The 22,428-nt window shown below is 36.4% G+C and overlaps 1 protein-coding gene and 2 pseudogenes across 1 annotated transcript; 1 reads left to right on the top strand and 2 right to left on the bottom strand.

Annotated features, from left to right (window-relative positions):
- The first annotated feature begins 5,314 nt into the window (after positions 1–5,314).
- Positions 5,315–5,856, top strand: LOC149028294 (ethylene-responsive transcription factor ERF096-like). Its single transcript, XM_089148100.1, has one exon. The coding sequence runs from the start codon at positions 5,320–5,322 to the stop codon at positions 5,740–5,742; it is 423 nt and encodes a 140-aa protein (XP_089004226.1). The 5' UTR covers positions 5,315–5,319; the 3' UTR covers positions 5,743–5,856.
- Positions 5,857–9,401: 3,545 nt separating this feature from the next.
- LOC149028293 (ethylene-responsive transcription factor ERF098 pseudogene) lies at positions 9,402–9,884 on the bottom strand (annotated as a pseudogene).
- Positions 9,885–17,939: 8,055 nt separating this feature from the next.
- On the bottom strand, positions 17,940–18,410 carry LOC149028292 (ethylene-responsive transcription factor ERF098 pseudogene; annotated as a pseudogene).
- Positions 18,411–22,428: the final 4,018 nt, after the last annotated feature.

Below are 22,428 nucleotides of genomic sequence, written 5' to 3'. Positions count from 1 at the left end.
TTTATTTTTTTAAACTGTGCTTTAATTTATCTATAACTTGTTGGAAAAAAATATCATTATCAATAATTTACCTATTTTTGTCAAATATATGTGGGCATCACAAAATATATGTAGATGTATTCCTTAATATAATAAAATAATTCATAGGTGGGACCCTAATGGGACCCACACAATATGTATGGCAAAAAAGCATTGGTGCTTCCCTAATCTGGACTTCCATTATTCACCCCCCTACTATTGAATCCTGGTTCCATCTCTTGAGATATGCACATTGCACACTAATTGTTTTGTCTTCCAAAAGGCTTGATCTACAATCGAGCTATTGATGGTTTAGTTAATGAAGAAACATAAACAATTACAAAATGTTCTCTTTTTCCGTTTCAGCTACATTTTCCAAACATATAAGTCATCTACTTAAAAAAAAAAAAAAAAAATAGAAACCCTAAGGCTAAAAAATTATTGAAAAATGTAAATAAAAAATACGAATTTTTATTTACAGTAGCGGGCAGCCCGCTACTGCCAATGGTCAAGATTTGGCCAAATAAATCGAACGGTTATAATAAAACGTGCAAGGGTATATGTGTAAATATTAAATTTTATTTTTATATTTAAAGGTTTAAAAGTTTTCAAATTTACAAAAATCAAGTCCCTCTCTACCCGATCCCCAAATTTCCAAACCTTCTGTGCTCCTCCCCTCCACCTCCTCGTTGTTCCTCCACGGCCGCCACCTGCAAACCTTCGCCAGAGAACCATGCAGGTTCTCATCCATGTCCATACCTTGTGGAAGGAAGGACTCCGAAATATCCATGGTCACAAATACTCTTAACTCTACTGAAAATGGATACAATATGGTAATGTGGCAACGGATGACACTTTATAGAAATCCTCATGTGTCATTCTATTGTCGATCCAAATCTCTCATTTTATGTGACTCAATGCCACGAGAGAATGTACTTTATGGTTTCCACGAACCTGTGATTCAATGCAACAAAAGAATGTACATTATGGTTCCCATGAACGTGGGAACCTGTGACTCAATGCTATGAAAGTATGTACATTATGGATCCCACAAACTTGTGACTCAATGCCACAAAACTATATACATTATGGTTCTCACGAACCTGTATGTCATCTTTATAACTCGAGTTTAACTTTATGTGTTATATGACATATCTTAAGGCTAATACATATATGCCCCAGCCTTTGCTAAAAATTAAAACATACCTTAAGAATTGCATAATATACAACATAATAATAATGTGAACACTCATATGTCACCAAAGAACTTTGTTGAATTTAAACAATAGATTATCAATGCATACAAGTATAGATGAAAGACCTTATTATATAATAGAGCAAAATATAAATACTCCTACTAAGCAACCGCATCTAAGGATGCTCCTAAGCCCATAGTTACTACATGTCTTTGAAAGACATTTGGGTGGAGACCCTTAGTTAGGAAATTTGTAACCATATCATTTATACAAATATGTTCTTCTGTAATGTCACATTTTTTTGTTTTTTCTTTAGTGATCAAATATTTGACGATCCTATAATCACACCTTTCTTGTTGTTGATAAACAACACAACCAAATTGTTTTCACAGTACAAATGGATGGGTTTATCCACGATATTAAAATAAAATTGTTAATTATCTGATGAGATTCTTTTGTCAAAAAAATCTAAGTAAATGTCTCATATCATGTTGCAAGCTCTACCTACATAATGGAATAAGTAATGATACTTCATTTCGCACCTTTCATGATACTGTCCCTCTTGACATCAAGGAAAACAACCTAAAGTGGATTTCTCATTATCCTGACAATTAGTAAAGTCAAAATCTATATACAGGGGCGGAGCCAGGATTGAACATGGAGGGGGGGCTGAATGTATGTGGGCCAATGTGGGACCCATTGTAGGTCCCATCTTAGAATATATTATTATATTTTAATGTAGAGTCAACATTAAAAATTAGGTAAATTAATAAAAAATTCGTGAGTGAGAGAGAGAAATAAATAATTTGAGAAAGAGAAAGTGAATACCTGATGTGGAGAAGATTTAGGAAAATTCCAAAGTTTGCTAACTACTTCAATATTTTGTGAGACGTGTGAGGAAAAAAAAGAAAAAAAATAGGAATAAAAGAGGAAATCAATGAGAGAATAAATAGAAATGAAAATAGGAGAGAATATATAAGGAGAAATTCATGGATCGTGAGTTAGTTTTTAATTAGAATTTAACTTTTTATTCCTTAAAACTAGGGATTGAATGATAACCATTAGATAGAGATTATGAATGACATTTGTACCCATCATCTTTATCTTAAATTTTTATTTTTAATTTTTGGAGGGGGCCAAATAGTGGTATTTCACATTTAAAAATAGAGAAATAAGGAAAAAACAAGGATATTTCTAATTTAAAAAAATCCGGGGGGGGGGCCATGGCCCCCTCCGGTCCCAACGTGGCTCCGCCACTGTCTATATACCTTAATATTGTAGGTCTGGAACATGCTTATAGATTAACATATAATCATCTGTTCTCTTCAAGTATCTCAAAATAAGATATTTTTTTCAATTGTTCTCTCTTAATATTATTTATAAGGCAATTGTATTAAGCTCAGTGTATTTCTCTTGAGAATCAGAACATTCCGAAGTGTGCAATCCAGCATACTGAACTTCTTTAAGTATGAACTATAAATGCCTTCTGAGAAAGATTCAATAAATGGCATAAACAATTCCTATGGATCTTAATGCTTAGGACAAAAATGTCTTATCAAAGTCTTTTATATTATAATTCTCAAATACAATTGATTGGTCCTCATGCAGTAGGCCAATGTTTTTTTTATCTACATAAATGATGAAGATTTAGCTACAAGTATGGCTTTAAACCTCTCAATCTTTACTGAGAAATCATTGTCAATTTAGACACCTATTTATGGGTTTATAGCTTTTGGGCATCTTAACAAGTTTTCCAAAGATTATTATTTCAACTATATCGTATCCTTCATTGCACCCAATCACAAATCTAATTAAAGATTAAATACAATTTTCTAGTGACTGAGTACCATAATGCCAATGTTATAGTCATGTTTACTAAAATTAGATCAAGTAGCCTGTAACAAGATATTCTTCTTGGTTATATCAAATTCCTAAAAACTAACTATTTAAAAATCTACAATTCTGGTGTCTTGATAAAGATGGTAAAAATAGGATATGGATAATAAACAAATTAGCAATGCAAATTTTTAGGTTTCAACTTCTGCAATATTAGATTATACAATCATAGGCTTTAACCACTTTACTAACCCACCATTGACAATAAATTTTTTATATTTATACATATACCTTTGTATTTTTTATTACAATCGTTTGATTTATTTGGCCAAATCCTGGCCATTGGAAGCTGCCTGCTGCTGCAAATAAAATCCTCAAAAATACCTCCTTCCACGGCTCCACCTCTTAAGAGTTGAATGTCCACACCATATTAATTTGAAGACCTCGATGATTTGCACATGATAAACTGTCATCCTTAATGACTTATTTTTATGGTGTGAGTTTTCTATCTTAAATGGAGTCGTCACAAAAGAGGAAAGCAAGAAAATCCCAACTTGTTAAACATAGTTTTTTTTACTGTAACAATAAAAGCGCGACACGTGGAAGGCTTTTAAAATTTTAATCCAACGACAGTAGAGTACCATAACTTTTAACTTACTCATTGCGTATCACATTTTCATTCCTGCACGCATATCTCCCACATGGGAATAAACAAAAACATTCCTCCCATCAAACAATCAACCTGTTCCAATCAAAGATTCCTGTTGATTAGATGGAAGGACAAAAGTTTATGATTTGATGATGAACTTTCTTTTGCGGGTTGAAATGCTCTGATGCTAATTACAGAATGTACGAATTGGAGGATGGGAGGTGTTGGTAAAAGAGAAACTTTCTCGTACAGGGTATTTCTAGAGGAAAGAACCCAAAAATTCCAATCAAAGAATATGTACCAAAATTTCTGGTCAATGCATATCAAAACTGTCTATTTCTTTCTTTCTGGTTCGTAGAGTCAAAGAGAGCATCGTCTAGCAAGTATAGACTGGCATAGTAGCCACCAAGCCAAGTATCTTGTCTGATCAATAGGAGGTCAAATCATCTTCAATTCCCATTTCACTGTCGCTCTCTTTTTCATCCATTGAGTATGATCTAGCAATTGATCAAAATTAATTAATTAGAAATATGTAAGATTCCAGTGGTTGAGAAAAAAAGAAGAGTAATGTTAAGAGGATTTTTGTTTTTATTTGGCTTCCGGCATCCACCATCACCACCGCCACCAACCTTCATCCCCGACTTCCCAAAACTGGATACAAATTGATTATTTAGTTAATAGTGGCTGACTGATTTGACCAATCAGTAAAGAGATGACTAAGCTCAATTCACCCGTGCAGGAACAAGGAACAATCGATTTTTCAAAATTAAAAGAAAAACCTTACCTAGATGACTAGATCTCCTAGAACTGGAATCAGCTACAGCCTATTCGGCCATCTCGATTCCTGTACCCGTGTTCCTTTTGACGAGCAAAAACTTTAGGCTTCTCTCATCAGGAATAAAAATCACTAATCACTATGTTAGAAAATGGAAAATCTGAACTCGAAGTTGGTACGTATATATTGGGAATCTATGTCCACGTGGAGAGTGTAGCAAAAAGAGCACGTTGGCTAATAAGTAGTCTTAAATTTAGATAAAATATGAAAGAAATAACCACGTGACCTTTATGTTGCAGAAGCCCAATATAGCTGACGTAAGTGTGAACGCCAAATTATGGATGCCCCTATGAGAATGCACGAGGGGAAATTAATCCATCCCAGACCGTCGTCCATTTCTACTCTATTCCACTAACCAGCCGATACCCTCTAAGCCTAAATTAAACATAACCCCTAGGATTTGTGTCTATATTCTTGTAATCTTCTGATTGTATCATTTCTTGATTGTCTGGTTAATTTCCTGAGAATCGAAACTCCTTTATACTGGAGAATCTCTCCCAATTTTAAACTAATTAAAATCGAAAGAAAGATTAATTAAGGAAGAGAAAGCTATCGCTTGACCAGCCACGCCCACATTATACTCCAAACCATCCCTATCAAAGGTTCTCCACCACGTGGAGAGAATTCTCCTCAATTGGATCTTCCACATCAGCTGATCAAGACCCTTCATGGTGCCCAATTACTGGCTTTACTCACCAGTTTAAATGCCCAAGCCACCCAATTGGGAGCTTATGCATGTAATTACTTGAACTTGAAGAGTGTTTCTGAGTTGTGGGACAAACAGCATGGAAGAAGACAAGGAAGGAGGAGAAGGAGGAGGAGGAGATGGTGTTAAGTATAGAGGTGTAAGGAGGCGGCCATGGGGTAAATACGCCGCCGAGATTCGCGACTCCGCCAGGCACGGTGTTCGTATGTGGTTGGGAACTTTCAACACTGCAGAGGAAGCGGCACGAGCTTATGATCAGGCAGCTTATCGTATGAGAGGTCCGTTTGCCATTCTCAATTTCCCTGATGAGTACCCTTACTCTCTGCCTACTGCCACTGCCACTCCTTCTTCGTCTTCCTCGTCATCAATGCAGCAGAACAGAGGCAAAGAAGTCTTTGAATTCGAGTACTTGGATGATAGTGTGTTGGAAGATCTCCTTGCTTCTGAGGATACGACAGATAAGAAGAAGAACAAGAACAAGAATAAGAACAAGAAAGGGTGAGTCATTTCTTGATCATCCTCGTCTTTCTCAGTCCAGAGAATCTAGTATTACATAAAATGGTGGCACTGTATTATTATAGACGGCCACTTTCTGGCTTGCCTAAATAAAAACAAACTTGCAGGAATAATATTATCGTCTTCCGATGTGAAAAACAAAGGAAGTTGTCTAAATTGTCAATATCTTGGGCTTCTCACACGGCAAAGGTGCCCCCACCTTGAACGTGACATGGTATAAGAATGTTCAGTCTATATGCCACGGGAAATAGGGCATGTAACTGTCAACTACAATTGTATTTTCGTTACTCCATGCTTCTTGGTGATCACTCATTTATATATACGAGGAGGGAAACGGAAAGATAGAAAAATCCACATCAATATTTAAGTGCTTGTTTGGTTATATAAATTCAGGAATTTGAAATAAAATGGGATTTCAAATCTCTAAATTCACGATTCAAAATATTAACTATTTGTTAGCCTCAAATCTATACAAGTTCGTAGCGTTAAGTCGGATTACTCCACGTGAATTCGCAAATTTCATCTACTTTATACTTACCCAATACCCAAGAATGACTTAATTCATGTTTTTAAACATAAAAGTGAAATCCCTGAATATCATGAATCTATGAATGTTTTACAACCAAACAGATATAAATTTCCAATTCATGAATCCAAAATTTTCAAATCCTTAAATTTAGATAACCAAAATGCCATAAGATCAGAAGGTGCAGATAAGTAAAAAATTGTCTATTATAATTGATACCCTTTTCCGTCCTTCTCATGCTTTAACTTGTTCTACCCTCAAGTCTTCATCTGTTCCTACTAGGAGAGCTGGTCTGGGGGGTCACTTGTTTCTAATATATATATACTAGATTTTCATGATCTAACGTACCTTTCTTTATTTCTTTCTTTTTCTTTTTCTTTTTCTTTTTGTTTCCTTTTTTTTTTTGTTGGGGGGGGGGGGGGGGGGTGTACATCATGATCTAAATTATCCTTTTCTTTTAGTACATCATGGTCCATTCCCCTTGAGAGTTGAGACTCACAGAAATGACAAGGTTGATGAAGATTGCTTTTGAAAATTCTTCTCTCTGTTTTCTATTTTAATTATTAGTGATTGGGTTGTTAGGGGTTCAGGGGTTCAGGGAAAATCTCTATGAACTCGAGATAGGCGTAAGAAGAAGGCTTCGAGTTAAGTCTTTTCTCCAATACCAACGAAAACTTCTCACATATCTCACTATAAACATAAGCAATGTTGGCATGTACATGTCTTTGCATTATTTGTTTCGATTGCTTTCTTTTCTAATATGATGTTTTTTTCCAAATGCAAGTTTTTGTACTACACAATATAGCAGCACCAGGTAGTTTATCATTCTGGAGTAATTCCTTACAGACTTCTTACTTAGGGCGTAATACAAGATGTAATGAACCAAATGCAACCAAAATTAGACAACTACTAACGTACTCCTTAGTCCAAGTGGAGAGGAAGGGGCCATTGGGGGGAAGGGGGTGAAGGAATGTAATTAAGACCTCCTTCATGGGTCTCATTGCTTCTATATGGGAAGCTGTCATCACCTGTTCGCGAAAAGTATAAGATATTTGTGAGTACCATTCTTCTCGTACAGGTCAGATGATGATGATAGGAAATGAACATTTATGATGGTGAGGTTCAATATATAATAACATTTATGTAGCGTTATATAAGCTTTGAATAAAAACAAATATTATAACTATAATATATTTTTTACGGGTCCCACGAGTGGTCCAGTGAAGTAAGCTTGAATTAATGTGAACACAAAAGAGAAAGAAGGAAGAAGCGGCTTGACTTGGTGACTATATTATATTGTGTGGTGGACAAGTCTTGGCCAGTTGGTCAGCTGAAGCGGCATCGAACTACTCGGTGCCTAGCATGTCTGGTATTTAAAAAAAGCTTGACAACACAACAAAATAATATGAAAACAGTGTGACATAGAATTGAATAAATGGGTTCTAAAAATAAAATAAAAAAATTGAATAAATCGGTAAAAAGATTTTTTTTCCTCTATCTTTTTCTTAGAAGACTGGAGAAAGAACTCCACAGATGACTTTTCTTTTCTTTAGGTCTATGCGGGTGGAGGGCGTTTGTTTATTTTAATATTTTTATTATTTATTTGTTATTAGAAATGGATACAAAATTGGTATAGTGAAATGCTTCAGATTGTAAAATTTCAAATCTATTGAATGAATTAATTGATTCTTTGTGCCAAACAAAATTTATGCACAGATCCTCCCATCATATATAATTCTGTTACACTCAAATGGACAGGTTGGGACAATCTAAGGCCGAGTTTTTCTATTGGCTTGTTGGGACAGGTTGCCCATGTTTTTGGGTGAATGCTTATATATGATATAAAATAATCTATAACTGATTTGGGTAGACTTCCTTTAGATTGATAGATCTCTCCCTAGGTTAGGGAACTTTACTGGAGAATTAGTTTTTCCAAAGACTCACTGATGCGTCCAGTTATAATCCTGGTTCCGACTAAGCCCCTTTAATCTGTCAAACGATGAGTCCTGCACGAAAGGTTAAATGCGGGCCGACTCGAATGCCGGGCAGCCACCTCCGATGGCTAAGTCAGACAGTGAATAGATTAAGATCTCATGCAAGAGCTACACAAGACTATGTTCAAAATGTATTGGATGTTTAACGGAGGGGCGAACCCTTACTTTTATAATGTATGTATTACTTTTTTTGGATTTGGTAAGTTTACCTGACGAGGGCTGTTGTTTCTCCAAAGATTGTGCCTCCTTGTCGTTGGTCCCGCTCAATCATCCTTTGAGTTGATCTTCCATCTTAAGTGTTGTTGCCATATAAGTCCAGCGTAAGTAACACCTTATCTTAGCAAGTCAGTAACTGTACTGACCAAGTGTCAGGTTCAGCCCAGCCCGAGCTTAAACCAGTCAGATAGAAACCTCCCGTATCACTCACGATAAGACTTTCGTTCGGGTTTTCTTATTTGAACGGGTAAATACATTCATTTCAATAAAATGGCCTTTTAACACTTTCAACTTGGGTTTTTTTTATCTTTTCCCACCGTTTTCGTATTTTTCACGTATTGTCTTCTACTGCTACATGGCAACGCCTTCTACTGCTTCATGGCAAGGCATAGCAGACAATTTTAATCCATGCTAATATTCCTGTAGGCCCATATCTCTTTTCCGCCGTTATCATTTGGTGAGTTAGTTTTTTTTTTTTTTTTTTTTTTTTTTAATTTAAGATGGTTTCTCTGCAATTTGCGTGCAAATGAAGAGGATTTACTCTTCATACATGCTGGTATTATGATTCCGGCAACGAAGCTCCAATCTCCAATGTTGCCTTAGCCCACGTTTTTCAGTCTCATTTTGGACAAACAACCAAGCAAAAGAAACAAAATCACACTATTCTGACAGAAACAGAAACTCAATTAATTGGTAAAGGAAAACGGAAAGAGAAATGCAAGAACGGGAGAAAACTGACGAAAAAACTCTCCATTGCTGAGAGGCTACAGTCAGAAAAATGCTGCAAAAAAATAGGTATGCTTTCCATCGGACACCACACCAGGGACACCACTCTAGGAACTAGACGAACTCAGCTCCTCTTCAAGTACATACAGACCATTATACGCACTTGCATGCATTTTTCATGTGTCAGTTGTCTTTGTCGTCTGTTTCTTGTTGTTGTGAATCTAGTGACCCAAGAAGCTCCTCTAACACCGAGTCATCCAAGCACTCAAACTCGATCAAGTATTTTCCACAGGAACAGTTCGTCGAAGAAGAAGAAGAAGAAGTAGAAGAAGAAGAAGCCGATGAAGTAGATAACGGGGCAGGAACATCTTCGCTTTGAGGGGTATATGGGTTTTGTAGAAAATACTCTTCAGGGAAATTGAGAATGGCTTGATGACCCTTAAAGGTGAATGCAGCTTGATCATAAGCCCTTGCTGCTTCCTCTCCTGTATCAAATGTTCCTAACCATATACGAGCACTGTTCCTGTGTGGGTTTCTTATTTCAGCGGCGTATTTCCCCCACGGCCGGTAACGAACTCCCCTGTATCGATTCTCTTTCTCTGCTCTCCTCCCCTTCTCTTCCTGTCTATCATCAGTTTTGTCCTTTCCTCTATTCGACTGTTTCATGTTCAGTACTACTGAAACCCCCCAACTCCGTCAAATGATGATATTCTGATGCTTTTTCTGTAGATCGATCGAGTTGAACTGTATTTATATGTTTGATTTTCAAATTTGGACATTGCTGTCTACCCTATGATTAAAATAACAAGTGACTTCCAAATTTAAACACTTTTTTCCTTCTCTGTGTCGTTCACATCTAATTTAAGATCTATTCGATTCTGTTTCTTTGGGAACTCGCAACAGAAAAGAAAGAGATTAGAGTCGTTGGACGTTGACGGTCTTGCAACTGTCTCTGTATTTTTTTTTTGTGGGAAAAGTCTTACAACTATCTCATTCCGGCGATATAAAATATTTTTTTTGGATACCATAATAGACTCCTAGCATAATAAATAAACATTTAAAATAAAAAAGAAATCCCGGCCTATTTTGGGAGTTGAATAAATAAAGTATAGTCTAACAAATTTAATATTTATTTATTTTAATTTATGTTAATTCAACTTTATATAATTCAATGGACCGTTGGTCAATCATATGATTAGTCATGAATCTTGTATTTGTCAAATAAATTTTGCTTTTTTAAAATTTTTATAGTGATTGTTAGCAAAATATATATATGTGTGTATGAACTTTCTTATGATATGAGTTCTCACTTGTAATCATATGTGAACATTAATATAAATATTTTTCTATATATATATATATAGAGGTAGGGCCCTGGCCTCAAAGATATCTGATCTTTTGTTGATTAGAAAAGATATATGAATTCATGAGGTCTTGGTCTACATCAACTAAACTGCTAAAAGATATATATTTCTAGATATATGATTATTCACACTATTGCATTTATTTTATTACTTGACAAAAATGATATGAAAAGAAAAATTCAGTCAAGCTTAATGCTAGTTAATAGATTATTCATACCATTTATCTTCACCAGTTAAAACCCAAGTAGTCAAACGTTCTCCCACTCACCAAACTTGAAATCTTCATTATCCTATGAAGAATTGTAATTATGATTTTGATATCTCTCCCCTAATCTTATTAAAATAATACTTTAGGTTACAATTACATTTGGTTGTAAGGACCACATGTAACTTTATGAGCTTAATGTTATAACATAATTATCAGTCCATTAAGTTAGAGTTTATCAAAATACTACAATCTTAAGGCTTTTAATTTGTTTGTTTTAATGTAAAATATTTTTCTTTCTACCAACAAAAAAAGGTAAAATATTTTCTAGACAAATTTTCATCATAACTTTCACTTCATAAATGTAATATTTATTTGTTAGAAAGTTTTTATACAAAAGTTAGAAATGTGAAAGTGAAATTCTGACCCCAAACAAAGACAGCCTAATGAAATTTTAAGGTAATGATGAAGAGTAGCCCAACTAAATCAATCTTATCTGATTGGGCTATAGAGGAAATTAGTGGGCTAGATTGAGTAGCATTTTCTACCGACAAGATGTTTACTAGACCTCTCATAACTTTTTGATATTGGGCTGAAAATTTATAAGTAGGCTCCTACTTTACATATATGGATTGAGAAGGTGCAAATAATCCCCCCCCCCCCTCCCGTTTTCTTCTTTTTAAACTTTAGGTTGTATATATTAGGGATCGAGGAATCGAGCTGAGGTAACTAATGTATAGGGAAGAAGTCCTGGCTTGAAGGAGATTTGAATAATTGATCTACCTAAATCAATCCATAAAATTGATATAAACAATTTTAGTCTCGCTTGAAATTTAAAAATAGTTATAAATTTTAAAAATGTGAAAAGATAGTGTTAGGGAATAGTATGTCGTCTTCTCTTGTATACTATAGGACTCTCTCATATACCGTATAGTATCTCTTGTATTATTTATTTTCTTGTATATGTGTGTGTGGATTTACCTCACATTGGGGTAACATGGTCATTCAGTTTAGTTTATAGTTTAACATGGTGTCATTCGCTTGTGGTCGTTCCTGGTCCACTCGGGTGTTAGGGAATAATATACCATCTTCTCTTGTATATTGTAGGACACTCTCATATATTGTATGGCATCTCTTGTATTATGTCTTTTCTCAAACATTTATACATATCATATTATTATATAAAAGCATGTACTCTTCTTTCGCTACAAATCTTTTTCTGTCATTTGTTTTCTTAGAAATACATTTAATTTTCTAACGTCAATTGTTTCTTTCCCTATTTTCTATTGGATATTATTGATATTTTAATTACTAATAACGAAATATACTCTTAAAAAGAAAAGAAGAAAAAAAAAATCTTCTCCTAAATTTTAAACTCTATCTGCGTATTTTATTTCCATTTTTACTATCATAATCTAATCATCTCCGAAAAACTTTCCTATTACCAAAAAAAACTTCATTTTCTTCTATTATATTTTATTAGTAGTTTTAAATAACATAACAATAGAATATGTTGTGAGATAAAAGAAAGTTTTTGTAGATTTCTTAAATTAAAATAAAAATTTATAGGTTTCTTAAATCTCTATGGAGTCATAATTTATAAAATTAAATGTTTGGTTGTGGAATGAAATCTGTGGATTCATCCTAAAAAACTATTTGATCAACGTGATTTTTGTGAATATGCAAATATATAGCTTTTTTGAATCCAGGGATTTGAAATTTCTAGATTCATGTAACTAAACAGGTTCAACAAATCACTGATTTAGTTATCCAAAAACTATTCTATTATTTATTTTCATTCCATAGGTCCTAAGTCATTAACATCCCATCTTCTTCTGCAATTATTTTCTTCTATGGAGTAAAAGCCCTTGAGTCTGTACGTATCATATACTTTAACAGCTGCAATGAGTTGCTATCGTTATAGGCATTTAATCGGCAAGCTCAAAACACCTTTTCTCTTTCCTTTTCCTTCTTTTTTTATTTTTAAATTTTATTTTATAATTTTTATAATTTTATAATTTTTTTATTAATCTTCCTTCCTTCCCTCCTTCTAATCTGAAGTTTTTTTTGGTGAAATAAAAAGTTTCATTAGAAAAGATATTAATGGTGAAAGCACTTACATATAGTGTCTATACTGTGGCTACAATCGTTAGCTTGTGTATCTGCATAAGTTGCATGCTTTTCAAAAAACAATTGGAGCACTGGGTTGGGGAATTCAACATATTTCACATATTTTGTAGCATTAGCCAGCTCCATTAACGTTGCTAATTTGTTAAGAGGCCATTTTTCTATTGATGGGCATGGCAAAAGCTTTGTAATCCGATAGTGGTTAGTCCAAATTTCATCAATTTTTATCCCCCTATCTGATGCTTTATCCACTCCCATCTGTAGGGCAAAAAGTGTGGTGTCCAAAATCCCTCTAGTTTTCTTTCCAAAATTGACGGTCTGTAGATGTCCGTCTCTGCATATCCCACTACTCCAACCTGTTACTCCTAGTTGCTGGTAGGTAGCCCAGCACATATCAAAATATTTATATTAGTTTGAGGAAAATACATACACCAATTTCTTGCAATTTCATCTTCAACAATAGTATTAAGCCCATTTTCAAGATTGACCAAGGATACCCTATTTTCATTTTGTAATTTCAACGCCTTAATCCAATGATTTGTACTTTTTAATACCCTCACTGGGTTTGGTATCTTGTTGTTAAACACCCTCTCATTTCTTTCTTTCCAGATGAAATAGCAAGTTATTATGAATACTGACATAACCCATCGCCTATCATCATTGCTTAGTTGTGTGGTCATATCATGACAGTAAATGATAAGCGATGAATTTTGCCAGTTTTCAGTGCGAAACCCGAGCTGTCTTGCAGCATGGATTCTTTTTCCCCAATTGCATGAAATAAGAATGTGCCATATAATTTCTTCTGATTCTCCACATATTGCACATTCCGCATTCATGTCTGACCATTGAGCAAGTTTAGCCCTGACCGGCAGTCCCACATTTAATACACGCCAAAATAACATTTTAAATTTTGGATGTATAGGAAGGTTCCACATTTGGTTCCACCACTTTGCAAAATGATGGTCATGGGTCGAAAACCTTTGTTTAAGCATTTCTTTAAAAGCCAAACTGATTGTGAAATCTCCATTTGGAGAAATAAAGGAAGACCAAGAGTCTTCGTGATCCGAGAGATGAATGGAACGGATTATTGCTGAAAGAGAGTTTGAAAATATCTCCCTATCCCGATTTTGATGTAATTCCCCCACCATTGCAGCTACTGATGTGTGTCTTGGCAATCTACTGAAATCCTGGTTTGTCGCTATGACTTGTGCTTGATGTTGTTCCCATGGATCGAACCAGAACGATGTGTCTCGTCCGTTCCCTACCTTCCTTCCCACCATCTTCTTCAATTGTGGGATAATGCTTGTAATACTATTCCAAATCCATGATCCCCTTTTTTCCGAACCATTGGATCAAAAATACTTCGGTTCTTGAAATATTTGGCTTTGAAAACCCTTACCCAAAGTGCATCCGGGTTTGTGATTAACCTACATCCCTACTTTAGTAACATTGTCGAATTGTAGTTTTCCATTTTCTTAAAACCCAATCCGCCCATCGCTTTTGGTTGACAACATTTGCCCCAAGAGATTAGTTTCAGTTGTTTGCTTCTATTTGGTTGACCGTTCTAGAACCTTTGATAGATTGCATCAATTTTCTTACACGTGGTTTTCGGGAATCTTAAACATTGCATTTGATAGAGCGTCATAGATTGGATTGATGCTTGCATTAACACTCTTCCTATGAAAGAAAGGTTAGATGCCTTCCACGTAGCCATTTTCTTAGACATCCGATTCACCACTGCTTGTAAGGTTTTGGCTTTGGCCTTGCCTGGGATTAAGTTTGACCCCAAATATGTTGCTTCTCCTTTAATTTCTTGAACCTTTAAGATTGCTAGTACCGCACTTTTATCAATTGTCGGGACATTCCTACTAAAGAAGACTCCACTTTTCTCAAAATTTATCTATTGTCTTGTTAGATCGGCGAACAATTCCAGAACTGCTTTCAAAGCCAATACCTCTTCTGTATTCTCTTTACAAAATAAGAAAGTGTCATCTGCAAAAAACAGGTGAGAAATTTTCGGGCCCCCCTCCCAACGTTAATCCCACTTAGCAAATTCAGAGAGTTGTACTCATCAAGGAGGCGAGAAAGGACCTCCATAATGAGTAAAAAAAGATAGGGACTTAGGGGGTAATCCCTGTCTAAGTCCCCGGGACCCCGAGAACCAGGAGAACGGTGATCCCTTTATCTTAACCGAAAAAGTGGGTGTAGAAATTAACTCATTAATGAGTTTACACCAACCTTCATCAAAACCCAAGAACTTAAAGATCTTGATAATGATGGACCTATCTGCCTTATCATAAGCTTTAGACATATCTAGCTTGAGAGTGATGAACCCTTGCTTGCTACGTGTTTGATGCATAAAATGGAAAATTTCATGGGCAACCATGATATTATCCGTAATTTGTCTATTGGCCACAAAGGCCCTTTGGCAAGGAGAAATTAAGGTTGGTAACCAGCCTCTCAGCCTTTTGGCCAGAATCTTAGCAATTATCTTATACGATACATTGCACAGGCTAATATGTCTGAAGTCCGTCACAACACAAGCATTATCCTTTTTGGGGATAAAACACAAAAGAGTATGATTTACTCCATGTGGTAGGATCACAGTAGCAAAGAAATCAGTAACAAGTTTCACAATGTATAGCCAGAAAAGATCCCAGGACTTATGATAGAAAAAACCATTAAACCCGTCAGATCCTGGTGCTTTATGAGGCCCTAAAGAAAATACCGCTTCCTTGATTTCTAACATGTCCGGGATAGACGAGAGTAGATAACCACCCAAATTAATTCTAGGGAAAAGACTTTCAATAAAGTCAGGGTCAAGGGTTTCCGAGGGTTGATAAAGAGTTTGCATGTAATTAGCGAACGCTCCAGCAATCTCACTAGGGATTGAAACAGATTGCCTCCCTCCTTGATCACGGAAATTCCTCTTTTATGGAGATTAATTTTTCTATTAAGGTGGTAAAATCTAGTATTTCTATCCCTATCCTTAATATACATACCTCGAGACTTTTGAAACCGAACATCTTTTCTTGCCTCTAGGGCCCATGCCAACTCTTTTTTCTTTTCCTGAATAAGATCCCAATCAGGGTTCACCCCTTGTTCCAGCACCTCCAACTCGAGCGTCTTCTTTTGAAAGATGTTGTCCACTAGACTGAAAACGGAGCTATTCCACTTCTTAAGGACCCTAGATAGAATAACCAATCGCTCATTGAAGGGAACGGTTGAAATATTTTCCCAAGCTGACTGAAGTTCAGAGTGGAACAGAGGGTGTGAAAACAAGGTATTTTGGAAGTGAAATAGCTTAGGACTGGCAAAGATGACTCCACGAGGTTGAAAGATCAAGGGGTTATGGTCAGAACCTAGAGCGGGTAATTTCTTAACCAATTGATTCGAAAATACACTAAGCCAAATGGGAGAAGCAAACACCCTATCCAATTTCTCCTTGGTCAAGTTGGGAGGTTTCTGTTTGTTCGTCCAAGTGAAGTAATTTCCTGGTGCCGATATCTCAGTCAAATTTTCATCATTGATGATTTCCTTCAACAAAGATAAAGCACCAGACGCACAGAAGACCCCCCCCCCCCATCTTCTTCTAATCTGAAGTTGAAAGCACTTTCTCATAGATTTATTCAATTTGCAGCCTTATAAGTAATCTTACCCTTTTTCGCTCTAATATATCAATTTTTAGGGAAAAAAAAAACTCTCTATGGTGATCTATTATTAATTTAGTTTTAAATTTAGTCGATATGCCTCTAATCCACAATCTCATCTCATTTTCTTCCTCAATTATTCTTCTTCAATGGAGAAAACAAAGCACAAAACTGCGTCGGCGCTCCTCTCAATCTTACATTTCTCCTGATACATGTCACCTCTCCCTGCAATACCCTTTACTCCCTCACAAACGCCTGCGATTTTCCATTTGATTCTTTGCTGGGGAATAGACCCCTCCAAGCATAACACCTCGTTAATGATAAGAACCACCCAAGGAGGTGTTACCTCGTTGATAAGGTTGAATAGAATGCCAATGCTAGCACCCATGTCATTGATGAAGCTAAGATGGTCGAGAGTGTTGACGTTGAAATGCTGATGTATGTCGTAGGGGCTTCACGAAGATGTCTGCCAATTGATCTTTCATCAACAGAAACTAAACTTTAAGTTGGCATTTGGATACCTTGTCCTATACAAAATGGAAATCAATTTTCACATGCTTATTGTGAGCGTGAAATACTATGTTTCTTGTGACAAAAATAGCTCCCACATTGTCATTCCATAATATATACCAGTACACTATACCATAATATATACCAGTACGCCAGGAAGAAAGACGCATAACATTCCTTCCCATTCAACATAAGAAATAAGGGTATTGCGGATATATCTATAGAGGTAAAAAACACGGCATATTTTGAACTAAGGCCATTCACCACACATAAACGGAGATCCTCATCATTAATATTGAACTTACCAATTGCAGGTAACTAATCTTTTGCCAATTTGATTTTCAGGAGGAATTCATGGATGGAGCTACCTCTGCATTCGATGTTTTGAAGCTAGAGACGAAGTTGCATGACACGAGCTATGAATCGAGGAGGTTGAGTAGGGTCGTTCCAAGTGATCCCAAACTTCCCCGGTAGTGGAGTCTCCAAAATGGGTTTCTCTTCTCCACGATCGAAGGAGGGCTTTCAAAGAAGAGGTGCCACAAAATGTTGAAGAAACAAACCAACCAAATACCAATCAATCACACGGTTCCCGAATCTCCAACTCCCATTAGAATTAATAAATTAAATTGACTAGAATGCGAAATCGAGCCAATGGGCAAGATTTAGAACAATACACAGAAACATGGATCCCAGAACAGATGCAGGAAGAATGGCGGAAATCTCCCCTGCTAGACAAATGGCGACTTGGATTATGATATCCTCATCAGAAAGCCAGCCTCAATGGTTAGGGAAGGAGCGAGTAACTAATATATACCCCGCAAAGATAATGACTACAACGGTAATTAAGCCAAAGTTTTCAGTGTTCCTAGCCCTTGGTCATATTCAGGGTGTCCTCCACAGTCTCTACTGCGAGAAGCTCCTCCAGAATGTTATCGTCCAGATACTCAAACTCAACGACGTCTCTTTCTCTTATTATTGCTGCAGTTGATGATGAACTCTCTCGTGCAGTACTACTAGCAGATGCAGAAGAATGAAAGGAGTACTGTTGATTGGGGAAGTTAAGGATGGCTAGATGACCCTTTAATGCAAATGCGGCTCGATCATAAGCAATTGCTGCATCCTTCGCCGTATCGAAAGTTCCAAGCCACAGACGTCCACCACGCCTTGAAGTGTCCCGTATCTCCGCTGCATATCTACCCCAGGGCCGGCGTCTAACTCCTCTATAACGAGCCTGTTTGCTTTTCATCTCATTTTCTTCGTTTTCGCGTGTCTGACTATTTCTTGCCTTCTCTGAAATCGAACCCAGATTCGAAGCCTCCTTGATTTCCTTCTCCATAATATCCTGATCGTTGCTAACACAAGTAAGTTAATATCAGTGATATATTTATAGACAACATTTTGACTCAAAATAATGTGTTTGAGACTGAGACTCTGCGGTAGGCAAGTGCGTCAGCTTTACGACTGGGGAGTTAAGTTTCAAGAATTGATGTTTACAGGTCAAGGCCCTAGATGGCTCGTTTCTCCAGTGAAATTGAAAAGGAGCAATATAATGGTACGACGTGAATTTTATAGTGAAAAAAAATTGAAATCTAATCCATTTTGTCTTCATATGATTGTGCAATTACGTTTGAATTGTGATTTCCTTTGATTATAAAAAAGTAAAAAAACAAGAAAAAAAAGAAGAAAGAAAGAACAGGTGCAGGTCAAATCCATTGTATCCGTCAGTTAATAGGGAATCCCTTGGGAAGGAAGGAAACTGGAGAGAAGTTTCTTAAAACGTTAGAACCCAAGGTTGACGGACCTTTTCACGGACGGTGTGTCAACCATTTATTTTAATTCCTCTTACCCATGGGTTGCACGCCATGACGTATTCTTCCCCCAAACGGGTGCATCTCTTCTGCTCTTGCATTTTTATATGCAAAGACAGCCACTGGAACTTTCTAGAAGTAACAAACTATTCTCTAAAAGGCCATTTCTATTAAGAAGCAAAAAAATTTAAAATATATGCACCATGATGCCATGTTGGGGAATCATTGTCATTCAACTCGCAACATCAGTTGTGCCTATTATACATTATCTCATTGATTCTTTGTTAGCAAAACATGATGCAAAAATATATAAGAATAAGGATCAATTCTGATCAAGCTTCAGAAGTGAGACCTTGGTCGTCCGAAGGCATCCCAAGCTAAATCTTCATGTATAAATGCTAACCAAGCCACCTCCAAGCCTGAAGTTTTATGTTTGGCTACCAGATTTGTTAAAAAAAAATCAGCAATGGTATTAATCTCACTATAGAAGTGGCGAATTTTCCACTCCACTGACTACAGATACAAACAAATTCCTCTCCAACATTGTTGAATCCACCAAAGAAATATCATTTTAGAGTATCACAACAGCAGCAGCAACCGAGTCACACTCCACCCAATAGGCACCTAGTGATCTGGGCCTCACCCAGCACAAAGAGCTTTCCTTGCTACCTCCACCATTGAATGTACTCCTGTAATAATGTCTTTACTGTCAAAGACACACCAAAACAAACAAAGTAGTTTTTCCAACATGATACAACAAAAAGGCATGTAAAAATGATGGGTAAAATATCCTCAGCAGTAGCAAAACACATATCACACCTCTTTTTTATAGTAGGGTATCCAACTGAAGTTTCTCATGAAACAGTCTCCAAACAAAAAGTTTTTGTTGGTGCAGCAACTTTGAATCCCAAACCATGGCCGTCCAACCCACTTTTGGACCTCATTTGCAACTCAAGTTCCAAGCCAAACTGATGATAAACTCCCCTTGGTGCCATCCCTCCAACAAAAAAATATACTATAGGCTTCGATTAAGTATGGGAACCGAAAAATCTCCTTAAGAGTTGGATATTGAGTGGTTGGATTAACGCAATTCCCTCCACAATTCAGTTAGCAACCAACAATCATGATGACCTCATTTCTTCATCTAGGCCAGCATGTGCAGTAATAGAAAACTCTCCCAACCATTCGTAGACCAAAGCTTAATGTTTCTCCCACCACTAATCACCCACTGTTCATTCTCATGAACAAACCTCCAAACCTTTTTAGTACCACCCAAAATAGAAGAGTGTTGAATGTACAGTCTGAGATCTCCTGTCGAATCCAACAATCTACCTCTTAAAAGATTTTTTCCTCTAGTCTCCTTATGTTTAATCATCCATGCCAGTTTATAGAGGCATATAAAATTCATGTTACAAAAACGCCAACTCCACAAACCTCCCTCTTACTTTGGTAAACACACTATCTCCAAGTTGACTATGATTTGTTTAACTGACTCAATATTGTTAATCCATATGAAAATCTTCATTCAAGTCTATGCTTGTTTGATAATATTCCCTAGCCACTAGGAGACTGAAAATACATGAGTAGGAAGGCTATAAACTACAAAATGCACCAATTCCACATGACCAGCATGGGAAAGAAGCTTTCCCTTCCATCCTTGGAGTTTAGAATTTATTTTGTTTATTATGGGAAATAGCCTGGATCTGGTCACTTGACTTTTAAAAACATCTACCCCAAAATATCAAGTAGGGAATTGAGAGGTTGGCATCCCCAGAAGGTCAGATATCCTATGCTTTTGATGAGGTGTTATTTTCCCTAAGAAAAGCTTGCTTTTCTCAAGACTTATTTGCTGCCCAGAGTAGTCTGGTACTTCTTAAAAACACCACAAGATTCTTAATGTATTTGATAGAAGTATTATTGAAAACGAAAATGTCATCAACATATAACAAGATGGTTGGAACCTCAAATTTCTAGGCCTTGGCAGTGGTTTCCACAATTCTTTTTGCAACAAGAGTTTCATACCTCTACATAGGACCTCTTCTGCTGATAGAAAAAGAAGAGGCGATATAGGGTCTCCTTGTTGTAGCCCTCTTTCAACCTCAAAGAAACCTATAGGTCCTCTATTAAGTAGAATCGAAATCTTTGAAAATAGTAGTAGCTCATGTACCCAACCTATCCAACGGTTTAAGAACTCAAACCCCTTTGTTACATCAAATAAAAATTTCTAGAAAAGGGTATCACAAGCTTTTTTTTATATCTATTGTAATAATCACACCCCAAAATCCTGGTCTAATTTGAACTTTTGGTTTTTAGCTAACAAATCGACTCAAACCTTTGAACCTCAAGTCAACATCACTGAACTGAAAAATAAACCACCAGACACCCTGGATGGGAAAGTCCTTCTGAAGAGGTATGATTCGATTATTTAAAAATTCAGCTAATCTCTTCATGTTGATTTGACATAAATTTCGGGGCTGATATCGACAGTAACAAACTGGTTTGAAACACAAAAGGGTATCGATATCTTGAAATACCTAGAGATACAATAGTTGTGCAAAGAGTATAATATAGATGCCCCAAAGTTATATTTTGGCAAACCCCAGCAATGCTCATAGGTTTCATACCCCAATGGAATTAGGTTAGACCAAACATAGGGAAATGATCAACTACAATTTTCTAAATCTGGAGGTACCAATATATGGACTCAAGGATGCGTCCCACACGAGAATCGCATGGGGCCATACATTGGTGGGAATATATGTATATATATGTAAATACCTATTAAAATATTTATAAATATTTGTGAAAGTGGTAAATAAAATATGAAATAAAGATATATGCAAGTATTGTTCAGCCGTTTAGCTAGCAAGGCTTTGAGAAAGCACGTGAGGTTTTGGAATAGTGTAGTTGTTCTGCAGATATCAAGCTCGAAAGCCGTCTGTTTTTTAGATTAAAGAAAGAAGAAAGTTTTGTCTTGTTCCATTGGCAAGCAAGCCAGCAGATACTTTTCACCATCTTTCTTTCCAAGCGAGTCATCAAGGGTATCATGGCAGTGAACTGGACATGAATAAAACCTACAATCATCTAGAATGGAAATCCATAGCCTCAGCCTTAACACACTATGGGTTCCCCCAACAGTGGATAGCATGGATCATGTACTGCATCACTACACCGCCAGAATTTGTTGTATTATTAAATGGAGCTCCATTGCAACCCTTCACACCTACCAAAGGTCTTCGCCAGGGTAATCTCTCTTCCTACTTATTTGTGTTGTATGCAGAAGTTCTAATATCTCATTTGGAATTAACACTACAAAAAAATAGAAAATAGCCTACAACTTTCTTGGGGAGGTGAAAGAATATCTCACCTGGCCTTTGTTGACAATTTAATTCTCTTTGGTCACGGCACTACCACAGAGACAAGAACATTCATGGGTCTCATCAATCAATATTATACATACTCAAGACAACAGTTGAACACGCAGAAGATGAGGGCTCACTACAGCCTAAGCACACCAGTGAATTAGGAGAGAGAATTGTCTACTCA

The sequence above is a fragment of the Hakea prostrata genome, chromosome 1 (genome assembly GCF_041222555.1).
Source record: "Hakea prostrata isolate BN-2017 chromosome 1, UWA_Hpros_2, whole genome shotgun sequence".
NCBI classification, from domain to species: Eukaryota; Viridiplantae; Streptophyta; class Magnoliopsida; order Proteales; family Proteaceae; genus Hakea; species Hakea prostrata.
Note: the sequence above shows the minus strand (reverse complement) of the source record. Positions and strands in the feature narration are given on the sequence as shown.